The sequence below is a fragment of the Ursus maritimus genome, unplaced genomic scaffold (genome assembly GCF_017311325.1).
Source record: "Ursus maritimus isolate PB19 unplaced genomic scaffold, ASM1731132v1 scaffold_31, whole genome shotgun sequence".
Classification (NCBI taxonomy): domain Eukaryota; kingdom Metazoa; phylum Chordata; class Mammalia; order Carnivora; family Ursidae; genus Ursus; species Ursus maritimus.
In genome coordinates this window covers 17,858,637-17,883,922 of record NW_024425675.1, presented here as the reverse complement: position 1 = coordinate 17,883,922, position 25,286 = coordinate 17,858,637, and the positions used below count along the sequence as shown (strand labels likewise).

Below are 25,286 nucleotides of genomic sequence, written 5' to 3'. Positions count from 1 at the left end.
AGAGGGTTACTACTTATAAAGTTCTTAGAAGAGTACCCAGCACAAGTTAAGTGCTAAGTAAGTGTTTGTTAAATAATATACCCTCATTGTTGGTCAAGAGCTCACAGATAAATATGCCCAGCCATACAACCAGGAGTGCATAGAGCAGAAAGTACTCAAGTGCCCACTATCGTCTCAGGCACTGTGTTGGGCACTAGGAATAAAGCAACGAGCAAAGCAAAGTCCCTCCTTGGATGCAGCTTGTGCAGGATAAGAAACTTGCACGACAAAGTTCAAATATGAGTCACTCATGATAAAGTTTCAAAAAGCTGAGATCATTTTACTTGAAGATATTTCAGCAAGTAGATAGCAGCAATCTTTCATTTTACTGGGATGCTTTACAATCAGAATTCCAGTGTGTGTGTGTGTGTGTGTGTGTGTGTGTGTGTGTGTGTGTGGCTTTGTTTTTTGCTTTGTTAATTTATTTATTATTTCATCCATCCATTCATTCATTCATGCATTCATTCATTCCTCTATTGCTTCCACTGAAGACAAAACCAGAAGAAACCCTCGATCTGAAAATAACAACTGGTCATATAGTAACAAGAAATTTCTCACAGAATGCTATTGAATGCTAGAATGGACAGCATTTCACTGCTTTCTGAAGCAATTGCAACTTTTAAATTAAAAGACAAATACATAAACCGTCCACGTTCTTGAAGATGAACAAGCTGTGTTTCTTGAGCCCCACATTACATCCTGCTTTCCTACCCTCTACTTATTTGTACTTGTCTTATGCTGCCCTTGGTCTCTACTGAAAACGTTCTAACCTTGAATGACACCATATGCACATGTCAATCAATAAATACAACCCAGTCAGGGCCGCAGATGCAAAGGAGCGAGCGCCACGTACCTCGGAGGGGTGCATCATCATGATCGCCATCCAAGACTTCTATAAAGTCTCGTGTGCACGTGGTGCTGCTTTCGAGTCCAAAGTGGTCAAAGGAGAGGGTAATGTGGTTGACTGTAGGAAAAGGAGAGGAGACTAGTAAAGTACTGGCAAACAAAACATCCAGGGAGAGAGATTCTACCTCTGATCATTTACTGTGCGGGTTCTCCAGCAGGGAGGCATCGCCTTTGGTTCCTCTGAAGAGTGACAGAATCAATGTTTTTTGAAAATGCCTGTATGGTTTGAAATGCTGATAGTGGTAAATAAGAGGGCCCTTGGGTATGTTCCTTCCATGGAGACCATGGGGAGTGTCTTGTTGGAATATATGGTCTTTACACCTCTTATACCAGCCATTGCTGGGTTCTTCTCGGAAGCATTTTTCTCCATAGATTAGTTTGCTGACTTGTAAATGAGACACTCTTAGCTCCCAGGCATGCAGAGCCTGGCTCTCTTCATTTCACTTGAGGGCCAGAGCCAGGGCCTAGAGGTTTGGAGTCATTTATAAAGAAAGCTTTGAATTCCTTGCAAGTGCCTGGGAGCATTTTTCTTTTGCTGTTCTTCCAGGGTCCCTAATCTTCAGAATAGGATCTTTTCCTATTAATGTCTTTGAACCAGTGAGATCTTTCATCTAAATGCTTTACGACTCATTAGAAATTATCCTTACATGCAAAACTGCTCAGCTCAAGGCAGGGGGCTTCTTTATCGAAGGCTTAGTTTCTGGCTGGCTGGCAACTTTCTTTGGCTAAGGATTACTTCACCAACCCCCAGATCATATGCATGTCAATAAAGACATTCTTTTGTTAACTTTCAACATCCCTAGGAGAAGTGGTAGGGAATATTTCAGTCAAATTCTTCATTTTTTTAGATTAGCTAATGGGGCCTCATTAGCTTAAGCGATTTGCTTATTGTCACAAAGGTCGTTGTAATTATAGAGCAGAGTAAAGAACTTAACGCCTTTCCTACATGATGACTGAAATCATAACTTTTTCCTGAAAAACTCAAGGAAACGCAAGACTCCTCTGAAAGAGGATTCATATGGCCCCAGGGTCACCCTCTTTGCCAGGCCTCATTTTCTCTGTCTCTAAAGTGTGGACAGTAACACCTACAACCACGTTGTTACCAGGTCAAAAAATAAGATTCTATAATTTTTAAAAGAAAATAATGTAAACACTTATGAAATGTTTCTTCCAGGCCTGTGCTAGAACTTTTTGTGATACGCGCATTGCACCAGAGACCAGGTTTTACAATTAACTTCCGCTCTGACCAAAGATCAATACACTCATGGCATTGCATTCCCAAACTACGAGTTATTAATTTTTTCAGTCTGTGGTTCTTATTATTCATTTGGTCATTTAGCAACTGTCCTGAATGTCTAGTACACTCAAGTCACAAGTGTCAAAAACTATTTATCAATTATTTTTGTTTACCCCCAATTTCGCATGCCTGTCAATACAGCAAGGTTATAGGGGCCTTTTTTCCCCTTTGTTAGGCCTTGAACCATCAGGTTTTTTTAAATGAAGAATAAACAGTAAAAATTACGTTTCTATCAGATTAGGAAATGCTTGTTCTCGTGCACATCGGGAATGGGGACTTCCATAAAAAGAAGAGGAAGGCCATCAATTGTTACCACCAAGGAGATAAGAGCATTAGTCATAGGCGGACTTTCCCACAGACACCATCCATCCCGGATTCCTTTTCTTTTTTATTTTTGTTACTTACAGGGAGGTTGAGCTTGAATTATCCAGCTGCAGTTCTGATTGTTTGGATACTTGGCGGGGAACAATGGGGAGGATATAGTATCAAATGAGTTGGTGAGGATGTAGCTTCCACAGGCTGCGAAATGCACAAACACACACACGTCATGTACTTTTGATTTCTACAGACTGTACAAAACAATGATTTGATGAGTAAAAACGTAAATGATTTTCTCCTATTTTTGAAATGCATGCCAAGGAAGTACTCCACCAAGGAAGCTGCACATAAACCATGAGAAAGTCGAAATGCACTGCACGTTTATAACAATATTCTTCAATTGCAGGAAGTGGGGAGTGGCAGAGAACAACAGATTAAATGGCTATGAATTGCCTGAATCATTCACACGAAACTGTATCATTGATTCACTTATTCTGCCCACTCCTAAATTTTAGGTATAGGGATAACCTCCTTATGAGCAACTTCTTTTTTTTTTTTTTTTTTTTTTTTTTAGGAAAATAGTCAATTGAACGAGACTGCATAAGGATGGCTATGTATTATCAGAGAACCACAAAGCTTTGTGGCAGCGCAGAAAGGAGAGTCTGTGGCCGGCTGGAGAGAATAAGGAGCGTCTCATGGATGGGATAGTAGCTGAAGGAGAAACTGGGGCTGGGGCAGAGTAGTCCAGAGAGCGAGCAGCCTGAGCTAAGACACAGAGGAGGGTCAGGCCTGCAACTACACAGACTTGGCTGAAGTGTGGCACTCTTTGAGGCTGTTGGAAGTGATGCTGGAAAAAAGACTGGGGCAGGTTCCAGGCCCTTAGGTAACATCTGAAGGAACTGGGGCTCCATTCCCTAGGCAGTGCAGAGCCAGGACAGATCAATGGAGGGCTCAAGGGCATGACCACAGTGGGGTTTTTGTGAGCTGACTCTGGAGGAAGATGGGGAAAGGGTGGATGAGTCGGAGAAGGCTTTATAATAATCCAGTGGAGACCCACTGGGGACATTGTTTACTATGAAGCAACCCATAAGTAACTAATTAAATGAAAAATGAAATGTGTTCAGAAACTATTCTTTTCTTTGGAGAGTGACTAATTTATGCATTCTGTCTTGTTCCAAAGTCTACAATGCATCTTTGGGACACTTCGATCCAGAAACCAATTCTAGACAGGGGTCTTTACTACAGGATACAAGCAAACCCCAAACAGACTAAGTGACTAAATGGCCCACACTTCTTTGAAATAACAAGGACCAGCTGAGTAAAACTCAGAGGCACACTGAAGCCGATCAACAACTCCTTCCGCTCTGGGTTCCATCTCTGACAGCGGGATAAAGGGTCAGTCTCTAAGAATAGCCAGATGAAAGGCGATGGGTGAAAAGGTAGAGTAGGATGAACTGAGAAAGTAGTGATTTAAGAATGAAAACAATGGGGGTGCCTGGGTGGCACAGCGGTTAAGTGTCTGCCTTTGGCTCAGGGCGTGATCCCAGCGTTATGGGATCGAGCCCCACATCAGGCTCCTCCGCTAGGAGCCTGCTTCTTCCTCTCCCACTCCCCCTGCTTGTGTTCCCTCTCTCGCTGGCTCTCTCTATCTCTGTCAAATAAATAAAATCTTAAAAAAAAAAAAAAAAGAAAACAATGGAAAACAACACTGATTCCTCAGGCAGACAATGGCAGGATTCAGAAATGAAGGCTTCCTGAGGGCTAGAATCTGACTCTATATTACAAGCAAGTCTTGTCATTGATGATGGAGTATCTCCTCCCAGCATAAAATCTTGGATAAATGCTAGATAGTTTATCTATGAATGAATGAATTTGGACACTTTTTTACAGTGACTCTAGTATTAACAATACTTTGAAGTATTCTTCTAAAAGCTTGCTTGAGAGATACACAGATCCAAAGGAAGTTAGCATCATCTGTTAGACAAGAGTAAATTTAAAGGATGAACAGCTGGAATAATTGCAAATGATAGTTCCTTTGTTCTATTTAAATTGTCACCTGTCAAGTAGAAAGCTGAACCAATTTCTGAGGCCTGGCCTCATTTCACTGTAGTACCAACAAGGACCTTCAGAACAGATGGCTGGTGCCTCAAGGAGACACACAGATACACTAGGCACTTGCCTTGCCTGAAGTGAGCTCGGAAGCCCCTGCTCTGTCTGGAAGGGCCAGACTGAAATCGCAAAAAGAGGCTGTTTCCTGAAGAGGTGATGGGGTTAGCCAGCTGCTGTCTTCCACACACACGGGAAAGGCGGGTAGTTGTGGCGCTTAAACCATCATATGCCTACAAAGAAAGACAACAGGGAAAATAGTAATTCAGAACTTCAGATTTACATCTATGAAGCCCATAGTCCATGGGCTATCTACACATTGGTGAGCTAGTGGAAAACAACACATTCACTGGATCGTTATGTCACCATTACATCCCTGAATTGATTGATTGATTCGTTCATTCATTCGTTTATGATTTTATTTATTTTTTGAGAGAGACAGAGTGAGTGTATATACACACACACATACACACACACACATGAGCGGGGGGTCGGGGGGCAGAGGGAGAGAATCTTCAAGCCACCCAGGCACCCCATCCCCGGATATTTTTATAAATGCTATCACTTTCACAGCCCTCCTTCCTCCCCTGACCCCGATGCCTCACATCAAGGGCCATCCCCACAACATGAAATGTTTGATGCAAGAATGAATATAGAAACAAATAGTTGAGAAATAAGGAGGAGTAACCATTTGTTTTCAGAAACCCAACATTTGCTGGAACTTTTGGCTTTTCATAGGGTAGTGGTCAAGAAGGAAGAGGAATGGCAGAATTCTTTCAAATGATATAGTGATGTGAGCCTAACTTAGAAAATTATCTAATAAAAAAAAGTATTAGGCTCTATGTCTGCCCAGTGCTATGTTGGGACTTAGCTGACCCTCCATAGGTACTAATGGAATAGAGTTGACATTACATGTACCCAAATCACTGTACTCGTTTGTGAAATTGAAGCTTGCTGATTTCCTCAGAACTCAGTGTGTCTGCTGTGAAGTTTTTGACACTCTTATGTGTAAATGCGGGGAGTGAGTTCCTTTTCTTTGGATGATAATAATAATGTCAACCATTCATTAAGTGCTTACATCTGCCAGAAACCGGTTTAGCCCTTCATATACACGATCCCATTTTCTCCTCCCCAAATGCCTTCCATTTTTAAGAAGAAGACAACTGCCACATAAAGAGCAAATTGTGTGGCCGACTTAACACAATTCTTAAGAGGGAGCAGGTCACGTTGAACCAGACAGCTAGATCCTAAAGTCCAGAACTGAAACTCTCATATTGTCTAACACAAGGTATCAATTAAGCAAGATAGATGCATCAACTGCTAACCACCAGAGTGGGATTAAATTATGAGGTTAGAATATGGCTGTTTCATTCAAGATAAATTGTCATTTATATTTCATAAGAAAGTCGTGGGAAAAAATAGAAAGTTCAGGGATTTGATACAAGGACGTTTCACACAAATTACTTTCAAATATCTAGAGATGATTATAATCAGTGTTCTCTTTAGCACATAAGTATGATTGGGAGGCAATGCTCAGTATAGTTCATATAAGCACATGAATCAAACATCAATAAGATGTTTAACTATCTACCAAGGGGCCAAAGCTTTCACAATAATGAATTTTAAAGAAATGTGGTTCTGAAACATCACTTCTCTCTTGTTTTGTTTTATTTAATGCTCAAACTTTAAATCTATATAACCAATAAATAAAACTTTAAAACTGATTTTTATTCTAATTAAAAAATTGATTCAAAACTCTGGGGCACCTGGTGGCTCAGTCGGTTAAGTGTCTGACTCTTGATCTCAGCTCAGGTCTTGACTTCAGTGTTGTGCGTTCAAGCCCCACACTGGTAGCTGGGCATTGAGCCTACTTAAAAAAATTTTATTTAAAACTCAATTACATTTTCATAACCAAGTCAAATTATAGTTTCCAATCTGGTATGACTGCTTCTTTTGAACACGTTGAACACCATCAATAGTACTCAAAACAACACATAAGTCATCATTACAAAACCTCTTACTACATTTATACTTCGACTTACTCTCAAATGTTACCACTTGGTTTAATCCAAGACTTTATTATTTCTATTCTTGGCTTTATACTTTCCTAAGGTTATATAGATATAACATCCTAAGATTGCAGTAATGTTATATTAATACTGTCTTGCTTTAAATACCTTCTAGAATGCCTTAGGAGTCTGAAGAATATACCAATTCACTCTTGATCAGGACTACCTGCATAAATCTATTTGCTTCTCTCGTGGTGATTTGCTTGTTTACCACAGCATGTCTTATACTCTAGTGGAACACTGGGGTTCTGTGAGGTTTATAGACTTCCCCACCAAAAAAACACCACCAACAGAAACAACACACACTCTGAGGATTTTTACAAGTCCATTTACTTACAAAAAGCAAGACTCTTCTAGTCCCCTTTATTCCTCCCCAAATTCAGAGACCTAGTGAGTAAGCAGGTATTGTTCCTTCCTTTTATAAATGGCTGGCAAAACAGTCAGGTAGAAAGGCTAGAAGGTTCACAGAGTCATATGAATGAGACATTGCCCTGGGGATTCTTCCAACGGGTACATCTTCCAGGGGGTCTCTGCGTTTCCTAGCTCCGCCCCCCCAACCCAACCCTGGAATCAAAGGGCTTTGGTTGCCTTTCATATGCCTGGGGCATTGTTTTGCAGGAAACGGATCTGAGGCAGAAGGTTTCCAAATGTCCCTGAATCAAAATTATATACCAGTGACACCCCACCTTTGATTAGCATGTCGTAATTTTATAAGCACCATTACAAACATCCTAACCTAGTCCTCAACACCACGTGATTTTTTTTTTTTAATGAAGAAAGCGAGACTTAACGAGTGTGCTAGCTATTAAATGTGTTGCCTCATCCAATATAAGCTAGTAACTCATCCAAGATCATACAGATAGTAAGGAGTAGAGTCAGGAACTTATTTCTTCTCTCCCCAAATTCTATGTTATATTGCGTCACTTCTCTTTAAAATGCTCGTGATAGTTATTAAGTTATATATACTTGTCACTTTACGAAAGTACAAGACCTCAGATTTTCGAAGAAACATTTGATTTTTTTGAACAATTTGGAATAGCAATTCTTTTGAGACTGTTCCTAACACTTGTAATACCAAATACATTTAAATTTTAATTAAAAAAATTATAAGAAAAAAACTGCAAGGGAGAAAATATGAGAAACCTTGCTCCCATTTATTTAAAATTCTAAAGTCATAAAAATTATCAATATATATTTTCTTTTACTTCCATTTAGTGCCTAAGGCAGAACTAGTAAATTATATTACTATTGGCTACACATACAACGTAGTTGCATAATTTATAGATTTATATAATTCTTATTTGCGTCTACCACCAAAAGGTTTCTAGGTCTAAGAACTGGTTTTCTGATCTGTTGCTCCAGTGGTGAGTCAGAGAAATATACAAAAACAAAACCCCCCAAAACTGTACATTCTATTAACTGTTTTGTAGATGACACTGGCAAAATTTTGAAGTTGAATCCACAAAAGAGAAAGTGGCCACCATCCCTGAAATTTCCAACTACAGGGGCTCTAAAAACAAAGGCATATCTAGTTAAGTGGTAATTCCTACAAGAAGTTAATCAGTCTCTTTATAAAGTATCGAGTTTTGTCAAATTTCTAGACACCAACACACACATTCAAAATACCTAAACTTGGGGCACCTGGCACAGTCAGTTAAGTGACCAACCCTTGGTTTTGGCTCAGGTCTTGATCACAGGGTCATTATAAGAAATGTGTTGGGCTCTGTGCTCAGTGGGAAGTCTGCTTGAATATTCTCTCCTGCTGCCCCCTCCCCATTCCCTCTCTCTAAAATAAATAAATCTTTTTTAAAAAAAATACCTTAAACATATTTATCACATGAAAATAGGAGACTTGTTAAAAGCGTAGAACCGGACACATAACAGAAAGTAAATGTTTGATGTATGGATGAGTAAATGAATTTCATATATAAGAGTATATGGCCTCTAAGAACAGAGGACTAGGAATGAGGGAAAGCCCAGAGTTAAGAAATAACTCTCATTTCTCTCATGGGTTGGAATGTATAAACACATAGCAGGCATGACCGTGGGTAAAAGAGGCTATTCACAGTGGGAAAGAGGTCAATTGGGGCTGCTTTCTGGGCAGGCTTTTTACATTCTGGGCCCAAATGGCAGGGGAGGAGTATCTGATTACAGGGCATGGGCCACACCACACGCACAGCTCCCCAGCGCCCTTCTCACTGCCAGCCTTTTGCCAGAACAGCAACGTGGGCAGAGGACATCAGACCTGTCCCCCAAGCCCACAGTATTCAGGACACATGACATTATGGTGCTATTGGGAACCCTCCATACTCTATGCTCTACCCAGAATTTAGAACTGAGCCAAACATTTATGAATTTTAATTGTTGATGCTTTAATATCTTAAGGAGATTTAGGTAATATCAACCCTTTTTCAAAGGTAACATGTGCCAACTCCAGCATAAAGTGACATTGGGCTGGGGAGCCGTTCAGATACGAGACTAGCATCCCTTTATGATGCCATGTATAGAGGCCTGGGGTCAGAGTCCTAAGCACTGGTAATTTGAGAAAATAAAGGGAACTTTTGCCTTCCCAGATACTTACTGATGATGGAAATATGTGTGACTGACAGGAGTAGATAACTCATACTGTTCATCAGAATTAAATGAGTGCAAAGGTACAAAGTAATTACACTGCTTCCTGGCACAGAGTAAGTACTTGAGAGATATTAGTCTCTATTATGAAAGTGAGACAAAGAGGAAGCTAAACTGCTGTTTAAGAAATGAATAAAAGTAGGAAGCTATGGAAGCAAAAACAAAGAAAGGTCCAAGGGTGGGAGTTTGTCCAGCAATATGGATGAGGTTGGAGCCCGGGAGGGGCACAGAACCCCTGGATATTACCCAATGGGGACTGCGGGGGTGGGAGGTGGGGGCAACTTCTGATCTTGCTCCCAGTGATTCATGCCCTTGTGTAATCAATCACCTCCCTTTCCCCGAATGTGAGCTGGACCTAATGACTTGCTTCTAATAAACACATAAGGGCCAAAGAGATGGGATGTCACTTCCATGATTAGGTTACGAAAGATCGACTCTTCCATCTCGTCAGCTCTCTCTCTTGCTGGCCCTCTCTGAGGCAAGCTGCTGTGCTGTGAGACACCCAGAAGAGAGGCCCGCCTGGCGAGGAGCTGAGCGAGGCCTCCAGCCCATTGTCTGCCATCCACCAAATCCACTGAATCCTGCCGACAACCACGTGCGTGAGCTCGGAAAGAGCCAGGTAAGCAGCACCCGCATTCCTAACTCACAGAAAGTAGCAACACTGTTGTTTTAAGGCTTAGGTTTTGGGGAAATTTGTTATGCAGCAATAGATAACTAATGCAGGAGGTGTAAAATGAAGGAGTGAGGAAGGAATGAACAATGGAGTCTTCAGGATAAGGATGTCTAATATCACATCAGAACTTCGTTGCTATGCTGCCCTTTGCAGTAATCACCTGTCAGTCTCGAAATATTTAGTCGAAGTCTACCACACAAAAGAACCTCAAGTTTGTGGTATTTTGGATAAAGAAAGAAAAAAAATTGTAAATTCCAACATTCTCTTAACAAGGGAGAGAGAAATAGAGGGAAGGGCCACAAGAAACAAGAGAGAGGGCTTGAAATGTGAACAGTGGCAAGAGATGGCCATTGGGGTGACCTCCTCCCTTCTCTCCTCCCTTCTCTACACAGAAAATATTATGGAGAATAATGGGCTTCTAGACCTCTGAGTCTCCTTTTCCACACCTGGAGTGATCAACCACTGAAAACTACCAAAAGGAGCAAAAACTACTCATGAACTTAGTGACTTGGAGGTCACTGGAGGGTTAGTCAGGGCGTGATGATGGGCAGACACTAACTGAGTGGGCTGAGCTGTGTGTGCAAAGGGGAGAAATGAAGACAGAGTGACACCTTCACTTCCCGTTTAATAATTGGTTCTCCCAGGGATGGAGGGAGACGTCACTGAAGTAATATGTGCTGCCTGGCACATGAGAAACACTCAGGGAATCCAGTTACCCGTAGGGGGAATCCCACCATTTTCTTTCTTTGTTTCCTCCTCAGTTCTTTGGAAAGCAAGGCTATCACAAATTGTTCAAGAATTTATAGGATCCATTCACGTACCAGTTGAGTCAGCGATAACAAAGTACCCAGCCTAGTTTAGGAAAGGCAGTGATTTTAAATCTATGTTCCTCCCCAACTTCCCCAGGTCATGACCTCAGGGTCATGGGGTTAAGCCCTGCATGGGGCTCTGTGCTCAGTGCACAGTGCACAGTGCACAGTCTGCTTGGGACTCTCTCTCCTTCTCCCTCTGCCCCGCTGCCCCCTTTAATAAAAAATTTAAAAAATTTTTAATGGGTGTTGATACCCATGGTTAGCTCTAACCACACTGTTCATGTTCTTTCAGTCGCATGACCTTTGTTGACAAGCTATGCACAGATTCTGACCCATCTGACATTTTCCATCGGAACAAGTAAGGCCCAGTGGGCGGCACACTAATCTTAGATTCAGAACACGTGGGAAGCACAGAAACCTCATGGTCAGAACACCTGGAAGCATTCTGTTCTTAGAGTCTGGACACCTGGACATGAGACCTGGGTCGACCTCTGGTATTTGTTTTCTTGCCAAGGCACTTTAGAAGCTTCTGGTTATCATTTCATCATCTTAAAAATGGAAGTAGAGAATTCTTAACTGCCTCATCATTATAAAGATCAAATAAGACAATGTGCTGAAAGTTTAGCGGAAATTATATAGTAGGAACGCAAAAGTGAGTTTCTCCAATTCATTACAGGAATTCTCATACATACATTTTGAGTGGAATTTGGCAACCTAGGGTAAATGTAAAAGTTAGTACTTTAACTTCAACGTGTCTCCCCTAGGGAAACTCTTGCATTATTGCATTCAGAAATTTGTGTAAGAATATCCATTGGTGGAAGTGTTGCAACAGCCAAATACTGGAAGCAATGTGAATGTACATTAATGGTAGAATGGGTATGTGATTTGTGGTATACTCATGAAATGGAATATCGTATGGTGGCCAAAAGAATGCATTAGGTCTGGATGCATTACAACATAGACAAATGTTAAAAATGGATCTTTTTTGCAGAGAGCAAATGGAAGGATATTGTATTGTGTGGTATTATTTACATAAACCTTTAAAACATGCAAAATAATATTGTATACTGTATATGAAAAAGAATAAAAAAACGAAAAAGCATAAAAATAGCCATGGGAATAATAAACCCAAATTCTCATACATGGTTTCCTCCAAGATAAGAATAGGGAATAGTATCAGTGGGTGGGCTACCCATGAAACTTCACTGTCTCTTGAGTAATTCATTTCTTTGGGGAAAAAAAGAACTTGAAGCAGATACGGCAAAATATTACAACTTGGCAAGCCTGGACAGTAAAATAATTTTGTTCATTATATACATGCATTATACAGTCTATTCTATATACTCGAAATATTTCATAACAGAGTGTTCAGTTAAAAAAAGATCATTTATATCAAGGAAATAATAGGATATGTAGAGTAAGATTCACATATAAATATGCTCTTCATAGCTTTATTATAATAAAAAAAGTAGTAACCAAAGTGGTCAATAAGCTAGTGGTTAAATGAGGTCAAGTATATCCATATAATTGATCATCTACCCAAAGAAACTATTTTTAAGGAGAAACATATTAAATAATGGTAAGTGAAAAAAGTAGCTTACAAAATCAGGTGTGGTATTACCTTAATTATCGATGTTTACATGTGTGTAAGTGTGCATGTGTGTTTGGATAGGTATGTTTGTGTAGGAAATAAGCCAAAATGTTTAACAGTTTGCCCTTAAATTGCAATATTATGAATGGCATTAAATTTTTTTTCTTCTTTTCTGTATTTCAGAAATTTAATATGAGGAGCATGTAAAACCTTTAAATACCATATATATTTAAAATATTTAAGTGTGTGCCAGTCACACACGTAAATAAATGATTCCATACAAAGACAAGAAAATATGTTATTCCTCTGACAGTACCGTAGTATCTAAGCCAGATGGGTACTAATGCCACTTAATCTGGCCTTTTGCTGCCTGACAGGAATGTAGTTAAACAGATATGGGTTCTGTTTTAAGATCTCCAAGACATTTGTCAGTTGGCTAATATCTCCAACTGTACCACAGACCGCCTTCCAGGCTCTAGGCTTATCTATCCCATGGCATTCCAGACATCACTGCATGGATGGCCCCATGAACCTTGAATGTCAATGTCTCAGACTGAAGTCATCTTCCCTCCCCGAATTCCTCCTTCACCCTCATTTCTTGCCTCAGACCTCTCCCATATCCCCCAAATCCAATGGATCTTTATGTTCTGTCAATTCTCTTTCCAAGGTCTCTCCTGGGTCCCTCCCACCACTCTCCCCACGGGGCCTCTTTTGGGTGTGGGACCTCATCACCTCTCACCCTGGTCACCATGGCAGCCTGAAGTTTTCCCTGCCTACACTTGTGTCTCCTCTAACGCGGGTTCCGAACAATCACCACTGCATTGCACTCTTTATAAAATGTAAAATGTGATACAAGAAAGCCGAGGTTCCCCATCCCATAAAATATTGCACCAGATAAAGACAAGCAACCACTGATGCTTTGCTTAGAATGAAAGAACAAGTGTCCAAACTGAATGCAGCACACAGCACCGAGCCCGAAGCCCCCTGCCCGCTGATCTGATTGGCACTCTGGCCGACTGAGTGACTCGTGATCGCCTCTCTGAAATCATCAGTACTCACGGCCCGAAGCATATGACTGAGGGGGGAAAATGAACATCACTTCCTCAGTAATGTTTGCATTTTCCTTTCCAGAAACTGGAATCTATTCCCTCAGATCATGTTGGAGAATAGGAAGTAGGAAAACATTTCTACTGCCTCTCTTATTTTCTGGCTTTACGAAGTGGCATCTCACTCAGGGAGGAAATAAACCAACTAAATGTGTGGGTTAAAACCTATTACAAGCTGGAGTAAGAGGAAACGATTTTAATTCAAAAGCAAAACACACAGCATGTTTTATAATCCCCAAAGTAAGGCAGTGCTTGGCCCGAGCTTCAGAGTTGAGCTTTCCACGCCAACAAATCGTGAATATATATGAATAGATATGTGTGTATGACTGTGCTCTTGCTTGCATTTTCTGCTCTACTACTTTTTTCCTTCTGGACTCATTTGTGAAATCTTCTGGAAGGTATTAAAATAACACACTCACGAGGTGATACAATTCACTGAGATGATGGAGTGGAGAATGTGTGAAAAAAACTACAGTAGACACTTTAAGATTTTAAAGAGCATTCACGTAAGATAAAATGAGTCTCTTCATAACTAACGAGGACAGTTAGCAATGAACTTTGGAGTACGGATGCAGTTCTGTGTACCTACGGTTCAGTTTTTTAAAAGATAAGACCTTTAGAATAGAAGCAGTAGTAGTAGTAATAGAAAAATGAGAAGCAGCAATTATCATTTATCTGTACCAGACACTGTGCTAAATGCTTTACATTTCAAAAATTCAATTCTTCTTCCAATTCCATTTTACAATTGGTAAAATTGAGACTCAGAAAAGTGAACTTGTTCAAAGTCACACACTAGACAGTGAAGCGCTGGTATATGAATCCTGGCCGTGGGACATCTGAGCAATTATCACGAAACCAACCGAAAAGATAAAATCCAATTTTATTCATTGAGGATGGAATATTGAGAGATCGTGATTCTCTGAAGCTAAGCGGTATGTCTGTGATCTCCGAGAAAGATAACCATGGGAGCTCAGAAAATAGAATGGAGAGGTCTCATTTATGTAGGCCTGCAATGGAGCACCCTCAGTGGCATTTGAGAAAGTCTTCTTTGAGGCCCCCATGGAATTCAGAGCAGTTAGCACCTGTCATGCACTCCATCCCACTGAACATGCATGGGATTCCCAGCATGGCTAATTCAGCAGACTATGTAACGAAGGGCACAGTGTCCAGGCTCAATAAATAAGCCTAAAATTTATATCCCTGATTCCTAAACTTGGTTTTCTTCTTTGATTCAGATATAAATCCACTTCCTGTCCTTTTCTGGTCTAAAAAACCACAACCTGTCTGGTCTAGCATGGCCTCTTCTCTCACGTGGGCCTGGCTTAAATTTGATTTTCAACCCAGTCTTTATCTTTTATTTCATTTTTAACTCCTCGTAACACATGTCTACTGCTTTGGATTGCCTTAAAGATGATCAGGGGGAAGGATAAGATATTTGGGGTACGGAGAGATCGTTCACATTGGGGGGAAAAAGTCAATTTGGCGGATGAGAGTCTCTAAGACATCTTCACGCGCTACACGTGGTGGTGTAGCTGTTAGTGGGATTCCCATTTTGGAACAGGAACGGCTCCAAGATAGAGGAAATATTAAGTGATAGGGAGGGGGATCCCTTAGGAAAATATCCAAGCTGTTAAAGTCATAAGTGTATGTGAGGAAGGAAATGAAAATATTACTCATTATAGCAGCTTTTCTTGGGGGTGGGGGTGGGGGAGGAAGTGTGGGGTTCCTCTGTCGGTGATGTTTGCCAGCTCCACGCCTCTGAGATTAAACACCAGGTTAAATTCACAGCCGCGCATCTCACCTCAGGACTTTGTCACGCCTATTCCTTTGTTGTACATTATTGTACTTGGACTTCAATTTTTACCGATTATAACCTCTAGTAATTTGTCATTGTTGCAAGCTGTGACTCAAAGATTACTGAAAATGTTGATAGGAAAAGACATCCAAGAAGCTCATTTTGTTTTCACAAGTAAACAAGCATTTAGGGAGACTGTGAGCTGAAATGCAAACAAAACCAAACAAAGCCCGTGCCCACAGATGGAGAACTGTGGCTTCAAACTCAGTTCTGCTTTGCTTTGGGATGTAGGGTATTGGCACAGCTTTTGGTGACGAATTTGGCACTGGAAGGCAAAATGACTAGGCCGCTTATCAAAAGCAAGTCACAGAATAAAACATTTTAAAGAAATCATAGGAGATGGTCCTAGAGTAGCAAATGGAAACTAAACTTTCTGTGGGGAAAAGTGAGGGAGAAAGGGAAGAAAAGGAGGCAGGGAAAGACTGATTTTTGTCATGGATTTACTTGTAAAACAATAAATATTTAAAGAATTGCTCCCATTGTCTCTTTGAAGCACTGAGTTCTATTATTCCTGTGTCTATTTGCTCTGTTTTGGAAAAGATCAATGTTTTAAAAGAAAACACATCATCGGTAGTGTCTAAAAAAATAATAATAATAAAACAAAATATGGATTCTGTGTTCTGTGTTTGCCCTGTTCCGCCCTGTGCCTTACTGACAAATTTTGTGAACAACAGCGGACTCTGTGGCTTTGGGTGGGGGTAGGGGGTCTGGTCTTCTTCACTTCAAATCACACACTTTGTTTTCTTTCTCCTAGATCTGCACACAAAGCTTCAGAAAGAAAACAGTTACTCACCATGTGCCCCCTTTTTTTTTGCCCTAGGCTCTGTTAGCCCTAATGTAGATTTTCTCCAAACCAGAGGCTGGATCTGGGCTCTGTTCTGCTTGCTTTTATCTGCTTCTGACTGATTCTCACAAGGCAGACATTCCATTGTGCTGAGCAAAGAGGATGCTGAAATCAGAGGGTGGGAGGCTCCAGGCCCCCGCTGGAGCTGCAGAACTGACCTCTCCCGCTCACACACTGAGCTACTGCCAGCATTTCTCAGAGATCGATAAGACCTTGCAGAGCTACGTGAATTTAAGGCTTGGAAGAGAGACTCTAATTAAGCAATTAAACTGTCAGGCGGAGGTCACCTTAATACGCAGCCTTCGTGAAAGGCAACATAATGGAGCCATTTTCGTGCTGACCGTACGGAATCATGCCCCACCAGCGGGTCCCACTGCTGCCTTAGCAAGAAATACTCACAATGTGTCATTCCAGAGAGCCTGAGGTTAATTACACCAGCCACTCGAAAGGGACTCAGTGGAAAGTGCAAACATATTACCAAATTAGTCGAAACCTGAGCGCCAGTTGAGCGAAATTTCTGATTAGCTCCCCACGATGCCATCACCATTTCAATAGAAGTCAGAAAATTCCATTTCTCTCTCTTTCTTCATTATAGCAGCATGAAATTCTAGAAAACACGCTTCTGCGATGTTATCGAAGTTCTCATGTGGCTCAAAAGAGTGAGATTGTATATCAATAATTGTGCCAGGGAGTGAACTCAGCACAGCACATTCCCAAATGTGTCATCTGCAATTTTCCACTGAAGCACTGATTATTGCAGGAGTAGAAGCTACAAAATTCATTTATTCATGTATTCAGCCATGCATCTATTAGTAATTCCTGCACCAGATTGCTGCCTTTGGGATACAAAGACTACTGCTGTTGGTTATATGAAAGGGGATGGAGTCTGTACATTACTGTTTCATTTCAAAATGTTCATCCATTTCTTCTTCTTGCTAAATGTTCCCTTTAGTTCCACAAGGCCAAGAGAGATGGCTTGGGGTTCTCTGTGGGCTTACTCTGCCTCCACTTAGCACTGCTAGGAACCAGACCTGCTACAGGAAGAGCTCTTTTCTGCACAGCAAGTGGAGTGTGGAGATGACCTCCTACCTAAGGTCAATCCTGTGTCCCAGAGAGGAAACCAAAGCTTAGTGAGTCTATGCGAGTCTGACTGTGACCTCTGGAGTGAAACCATACGGACGTCACCAGACCCTCAGTGTCTGTTTCTTCACGTCCCACCTCGTGCTTCTCTTCCTACCCACAGACACAACTCCTAACCGGATCCTCTTTATCGGTGGGTTCGCCAGGCACTTGATTTTATAAATGAGCAAACTCAGTTCCCCCAGCCATGACAAGAGGGAGTGGTGGAGCCATGCCCAGACACTAGTGCCTAGCAGGATCTGGTGTGTAGTTGACACCAAGATTGAATGGGTGCACGGAGCCCACACCACCCGACTTCAAGGCAAAGACACCTTCCACCACGTATCTGGAATCCTAACACTCTTCCTTATGTTGATAAATGAAGTCTGGGTTTATCCGAAAGAGTTTTATTTTCTCCCCCTATTTTTTCAGTTGTCCTCTATTCTGCAATTCAGTTTCTTGCATGTACACTATAATTTTTATATTTTATCAGAATACTTACTCTTACTTTAGGCTTGCTTATGTTTTAGTGCCGGCCCTGCTATTAATTTTTACCTGGTCTTGATCCTGACCATCTAGACTTCAATGTTCTTATTTTTAAAATAAGAATACTACCAAAAGGGCGCCTGGGTAGCGCAGTCGTTAAAGCGTCTGCCTTCGGCTCAGGGCGTGATCCCGGCGTACCGGGATCGAGTCCCACATCGGGCTTCTCCGCTATGAGCCTGCTTCTTCCTCTCCCACTCCCCCTGCTGTGTTCCCTCTCTCGCTGGCTGTCTCTCTGTCATATAAATAAATAAAATCTTAAAAAAAAAAAAAAAAAAGAATACTACCAAAAGAATCAGCATATGACAGTAAATTATCTCTAATCTCTCCTCTTGCAACCTTAACATCCTATGTATCTATGTATTTTCGATTATTAGCCGTAATGTCTGTTAAAATTAATATTTCCACTTCTGATAATCCAAACTGTTGCAGGGGTTTTAAAAAACATGATTGCTGGTCTCATTCAGCCATAATTTACCTTGGTATTTAATAGTACACTTGAGCTCTATTAAAAATCCCATGAACACAAACATTATCTGGCAGCATCATTGGCAGCTGAATATTTGTCTCTTTGCTAATGACTCTGTCTAAGCAACAGGACCAAGAAATTAACTTGAATGCCTCCAGAATGAATGATTGGCTTTGTATGAACTTAAACTGCAGAGATGTTATGTAAGATATTGGACTGTAGGATCCGTTTCACATCCAGTGTCCACCTAGCTGTAAAGGATAGATGGCTGGTGCCTCAATGCTTGCCTTCATGAACCCCTGGACAACTAACTGTAACTTGGAGCCAAGCTTCCAGCCTCACCAGGACGCTGCCGGCCTCCCGTCCTATAACTGGGTCCACCTGGCAACCACACATAGGAGATCTCTACCCTAGTTTACCAGAATAGTCCTTCGTCACATTACTTTATCTATTTGTAAAGGTATAAATTGTACAAACAAAAATGACTTAGCTTATGTGTGATTTCTGTAATTTTCAATATAAATAAATTTGCAAATCAAAGAAAAACTATATATCTTGGGGTTAGCCATGTGTTTTAACTTCTCATCCTGAAAATATGAAATTTATAGGACTAAGCCATCTCCAGATTTCTGCCTTGAACATGACTTCATCATTTATCCCACTTATCTCATACATTCAGCAGCTCCTTTCCACCAGCACCATGCCTTCTCCACATGCTCAAGCTTCTCCATCATTAAAACAAACAAACAAAAAACAACTTTCCATTGGTCTTGCCTTACCTGTAGGTTATAGCCTTTTATCCCCTATACCATTCACTGCCATGAATCTAGGAAAAAGCTAAGAAGCTCCTGCCCCTCCTAACCCATTGTGATCTAGTGTCTTCCACTACTACCCATGCCCATCCTGCTCCTTACAAGGTCATCAAAGACTGAATCCTGTGGCCTTGCTTCAACCCCCTTCCTAGTTGATCAAATCTGCTGGATTTGATACCTTTGATCATCTGCTCTTAAAATTGGCTTCACTCTTCATTTCTATACTACCACTCTCTCTGGTTCTCCACCTACTTCTGAGTGCCTTTTCTTAGTCTTCTCTTCCTCTGTTCCTCCATTTGCTCCTTAAATGGTGTTATTTTCCAAAGAATTTACTTGGCCCTTTTCTCTTTAGAAAATGTGATTATAAGTGATCACACTTACTTCTGTGGCTTTAACAAATACCCAGATATAGAGAAATATCCTCAAATGTACACATACAGCTCAGATGCCATCCTGAACACTAAACTCCTATGTCACACTCTGTAAGGGCCATGGTGTAGACCTCTAAACTGAAAAGTTTCCTTATCAAACTCGTAGTATCTACCCCTTTACTCACTTACTTTGTAGAATTATCACTCACTTATTCTTCAAGTGAATAGATTTAACTCCCTCATTTCTATCACCCACCTCACCCTCTACCATGTAATTAGTCTCTAAATTTTGGTGAGTTCTCCACCATGAGTTCTCCAATACGTCGCTTTCTTGCCACACCCAAGGTCACTGCCCAAGGTTTTTCCATAGCTTCCCAAACAGCCTTCCTGCTACTTTCTCTTTCACTGCTAACCCAGTCCTCACTCGGCTGCCTGTTACCATTGTAAAATACAGTTTTGAGGTGTGATACTCTGTTTTACAGAAAACTTCCATTAACCCCATACTCTCTATAGGATAATGTCTGATTCAGAAAGCATGAGAGAGTTTGTCCAACCCTGCGGCCTCTCAGAATGTCTTCTATAGACTCTTGGTCTCTACATGCTCACCCACAGGTAGCTACATTCCCGTACACCTTTTCTATTCCCACAGGTCTGTGCGTAGTCATATCTCTGTGCACAATTTCCCCTATTAGTTTCCCAAGGCCTTTTCTCTTGGCCTCACTACCACAAATTTTGTTGGTGAAATTCTGCACTCAAATGGCATCTCCAATGTGAAACCTTCCCTGGCTTCCAGATCCAAATGAATCACTCCTCCTGTTTTCTCATGATGATTACTACAGTTATGGAGTCCTAGGTACATGAGATGATAGGCCCTGTGCTATGAGAAAGGTTCCTAAGCAGGATCTTCTTTCACTGATGTCCTTGAGGCCCATGATCACAGATGGGGAACCCTGGATCTTCAGCCCATTGCTCCTTCTAGTATTCCATGCTCTCCATTCCCTCTCCCAGGGCTCATTGAACATGCCTCGTGGAGGGCACTCACCATCAGCATCATGATGGTTATGGCCAGCATGAATCAAATACCTTTCTACATGAAAAGCAGGTCACTTACATCCTCTCAAATATCCCAACAACAAATCTGACACAGTTACTCTTATTTTCCCCATTTCACAGTTAAAGAAACCAAAGCTGAAAAGTTAACTTTCTCCAAGGCAACACAGCCTGAAAATGGCAAAATTCAGGTTCAGCCCCAGGTCTTCCCCACCACGGGGCTAGGCTTCTTAACTGCGGCACCGTGAGGTTGCTGTAACTCACTTTTTATACCAAAGTCTTGCTCAAGTGCTTTAGTGGCATCTGCTTCTGATCGCCCCATCTGCCCGCTGGCAGGGACACTCCAACTATTCATACAGGAGCCCCTTTTCCCGACAACTTGTTTGGACCATTACATTTTATATTTTACCTCATCTGCCAGACTGAACTCCTCCCAGCACCTGTCTCTGGGTTTATTTTCCTGTCTCCATGCCTATGACCAGATCGTATTTGAGGCTTCACTTCCTCCTATCTGTTGCCTCCTGCTAAGTTTGTGAAGTCAAGCCCAGCTGCAGGCTGAGATATGGCAGTGTTAATAGCAAACCCTGTCTGTATATTTATATCTCATGTAGGTGGAAGGCTCTACTCATGAATACGGGAGGGGAAAAAATGCAGCCATGCTGGGCGTGCCTTTGACCTAGGCTTTGTTTTGTTGATACACTTTCATGTATTGAATTCTATGGGTTATGGCCTTTACCAAAGAGAAGAGAAGATACTGCACCTGGCACCAAATGGTGTAGAATTGCCCACTTCAGGCAAATCTATGAGGTAAACAATTTGTTTCCGGCCCATCTGAACTTCTCTTGAAGACCCCTTTTCTGTTTCAGTGCTTTATTTCAACTTCATTCTTAAAGACTGTTTTAGGAGAGTACAGAGTCCCTGGTTGGTAGTTATTTTCTTTCTTTAGACTGAAGATGCCATTCCATTGTCTTTTCTCCTTCTAATTATCACTGTTGAAAAGTCAGGGTTCAGTCTGCCACTTCCTAAAAGGCAATCTGTTCCCCTACTCACTCCCCTGGCTGATTGTAACATTTTCCCTTTATCTTTAGTTTTTTTAGATTACTATATCTTTCTATTTATTTCTCTTTCTATATCTACTCGCTTAGTTGTTTGGGTTCCTTGGGATTCTTGTTTTTGTAAATGTGATGTCTTTAATCAGTTTTAGAAAGGCCTTAGTCCTTAGCTTTTCAAATATTGCTTCTGTTCCATTTATCTCTCACTTTTCCTTCTGAGATTACAATTAAATGTATGTTCTATCTTTTATAAGCCTCCTCTATGTGTCTTAACCTCTCTTCTATCTTTTCCATCCTTTTGCTCCTCCATGCTTTTTCCCCAGATAGATTCTTCTGATTTACCTTCCAGTTCACTATTTCTCTCTTCATCTCTGTCTAAACTGTCTAAAATACCAACCAAACCCCACCAAAACTAAAACCAAAAATCCACTTTGACTAGATCTTAATTTAAGCTATTTATTTTATCCAGTTCTAAACATTTTAATTGGTTCCCATTCATATTTGCAACATCACTTTTTATAGTTTGCAGTTCCTTGCTGAGATTTTAAAGTTTGACTTTTATCTCCATGACCTTAGTAATCATAATTGTTTACCAATCTGCCATGTTAGTATATTTGTGTCCATTGTCTGTTACTCATATTGTATCTCATTTATGTTATATTATCTCCTCAGATACATGCACAACTTTGGTAGTGTGCTGGTTATTGCCCATGAAAAATTATTAGTAGAAATGAGATCTAGGATGACTTTATCTCCCTTTGAAGAAGATTCTAAATTGCTTTTGTCAGATGTCCAAAGATATATTAACAGTACAGGGTGTTCTCTCATTATTCCATGGCTTCAGATTTTGGGGGCCGCTCAGGTGACTCAAAGTTGGGATGCAGTCTCTGTGAAGGCTGTTTTACTTTCCTTTTACCTAGGATATGGGATGGTTTGCCAGGACTTCCACCCTATTCTGTCTCGGAACTCAAACTTTGCTCCTCTTTGCCCTGAGAGGCTCACAGAGGTGCTGTTAACCCCTTCTGGATCAGCAAATGCCCTATAGGTAAAAGCTATCTCAAATACTAGACTCACATCTCTCAAATACTAACTCAGAAATTTCATACTATCTTGTGAGTTCTTTGCTACATTTAGGAAGGTGTTTTTTAATATCACCTAAAATGTTTAAATTGTCTTTGTCAGGAGAGTTGGTCTGAGTCACCATTATGGCAAGTGTATACTTTGCTATATACTTCATACAATGCTTTGCCAACCTAAACTCTGAAGATTCATTTAAAAGACTAATACATAGTCATAAATCAACTGATCTTTTAAGTAGATTACTGGTTTTATCTTGTAAAACAGTATTTGAAATCAGACCATTTGACTGGACTACTTTGAAAAATGTGAAACAACTTTTGAGTTTTTCTGAGTTAAATTTGGAGTTTAGCCAGTTGGAGTTTATGTGAGAAACTGTCAGAAAACTAAAATAGAAAGTCTATTAGCCAAGAGAATCTGTTTTATATTTGAATGAAATGTCTCTAAATAACAAATGAAAGATGGAAAATCTTTGGTTAAAAAATCAGATAACCAAAAAAAATCAAATGGAAAACAAAAAGGAAATCTTAAAATACATCCTCATTCACTCTTACATTAAGGATAAAGCATTAGTTTCAGGTTGAAGGTAGTGACAGAAACTTTGGTCATCTGACCAACTAATAGACATCTCTCTTTCCTCCATCTCCATCTCCCAATTTATTCTGTCCTATCAGACATTGATTTGTTCAAGTAGCAGATTGAGATATCCTGATCTCAAGAAAAGTAGAACCCATGAAAACTCCCAGAGGCTTAATAATAACTGATTTGAAGTAGTTATGATAAATTCGTTCCATTAAAAGTTTCCTATTCTCTCTTGCAGCTAACTCTGACCAATGATATATGTAAGGGTACTTGTGTGAAAATTTTGCTTCCTTGATTAAAAAAATACAAAATAGAAACAAACAGCTTTATTCCTTCTCCCTTTCTCTGCATCTGTACTCAGGCAGGATGTTCAGAGCTACTGCAGCCATTTTTTGACCATGAGGAAACAAACACTAAATGACAAATCAACACACTAAGGATGGTAAAATAGAAACTGAGTTGCTAAACTCAGACCAACTACCTCCTGATCTGTATTTAGGTAAAAAAGTAAATGTCCTTATATTTTAAGTTGTCAATGGTTGGGTTTCCCATGATTTGACACTGAAAATAGCCGTAACCAATGCATGTACTACATATGCTCACAAGGCAATGTTCTGACCCAGGTTTGACTAAAGACGGTGCTTGAAATTTGTGTCACCTACCGTAATACAAGAGTCCTGAGGTTCAAGGTCAAAATCAGTGAAGTTCAAAAGAACACGGTGATTTCTTTCCACCCGAATGACCCAAGAGCAGTCGGTATTACGCCTATAAGGACTGGGATAATTTGGAGAATGAATCTCTCCATTGGGAGCCTGGAAAATCCCACCACAACCTGTAAGTAGGAAACACAATTCAAAAATGAGAGGAATCCCTGATGCATAAAACTTTGCCCCATGACCTGGTAGCACAGAACAACATGCTGCTTTGTTCAACCACCTGTTTTATGTAGTTGATGCTAAACATTGTGCAGAACGGAATATCCACCAGTAATTCATTCATCCCAACAAAATGAAGAAGGATGACTAATTTAAATATTGATGACAAAAGTAATTTTAAAAAAATTTTTAAATACTGAAAAATAAGTATAAATAAAATCATGTTCTCATAAAGCCACAAAATGGCTCTTCTTTGTTCTCTAAAAATATAATATATGGTAAGAATAACACATCTCCTAAGAATTTTGATAACTTAGTAGTGTATGTTTTGAATAATTTAATATCTGTCTTTTAAAATTTAATATTCTGGGCCTGGTATGGTTATTCAGTCTTTTTATTCCTATGATATTATCAAATACCTATCAATGTCTACCTCTATGAGTTATCCTATCTTGGAGTTATGATAATATAAACCTATAATAGAAAAATGTAGTATTATTTTCTAATAGCTGACAATCATTTTGGGTAATCTAAACACTATGTATATACATAATCATATATATAATCCTCATTAAATTCACGCATTATTAACTTTAGGAAAGCTCCAACACACCTACTATACCACCTTAAGTTTCCAAAAGTGGGGCCGAGGGGTAGCCTGGGGTCACATCTCTGCTTTGGCATTTCCTAGCTATGTGACTTTGGACAAGTACTAACTTCTCTAAGTTTCGATTTCCTCATTAGTAAGGTGAGGATTTGAAATTAACTTCCCTCATAGGGTGGTCGTGAGGGATGAAATGAGATCATGCTCATAGAACAAAACAGATGCCTGGCACATGGTAAGCAGCCAGCAAACACGGCTTTATTAGTAGTTGTATAGGTTAACATCCACTCGAATATTTTTGTGCATTCATTTTTTTTTTATTTAAAAAAATCTGCAACAGGTAAACATTTTTAGACAACCTAAGATCCTGGGCAGAAAGTCACTGTATAATACACGGTAATTCCTTGGAATTCACAAATTTCACATTTACAGTTTGGGCATCCGCCAAGCATTCAAAGATCTATACCATGGCATGAAGTAACTTA

At 40.3% G+C, this 25,286-nt stretch overlaps 1 protein-coding gene and 1 long non-coding RNA gene across 2 annotated transcripts in view; one reads left to right on the top strand and one right to left on the bottom strand.

Annotated features, from left to right (window-relative positions):
• CUBN (cubilin) overlaps window positions 1-25,286 on the bottom strand; it is a 256,759-nt gene that overhangs the window by 115,853 nt on the left and 115,620 nt on the right. The window contains exons 31-34 of the mRNA XM_008692037.2: window positions 23,985-24,154; window positions 4,740-4,899; window positions 2,648-2,761; window positions 893-1,003 (exon numbers count right to left, since the gene is read on the bottom strand). Of these exons, the coding sequence (XP_008690259.2) occupies window positions 893-1,003; window positions 2,648-2,761; window positions 4,740-4,899; window positions 23,985-24,154 (555 nt within the window). The remainder of the gene's footprint in view (window positions 1-892; window positions 1,004-2,647; window positions 2,762-4,739; window positions 4,900-23,984; window positions 24,155-25,286) is intronic.
• On the top strand, window positions 9,807-11,884 carry LOC103664201. The gene is made up of 3 exons (XR_568944.1): window positions 9,807-9,985; window positions 10,432-10,564; window positions 11,144-11,884. It is a non-coding gene; the product is annotated as an uncharacterized LOC103664201 (long non-coding RNA).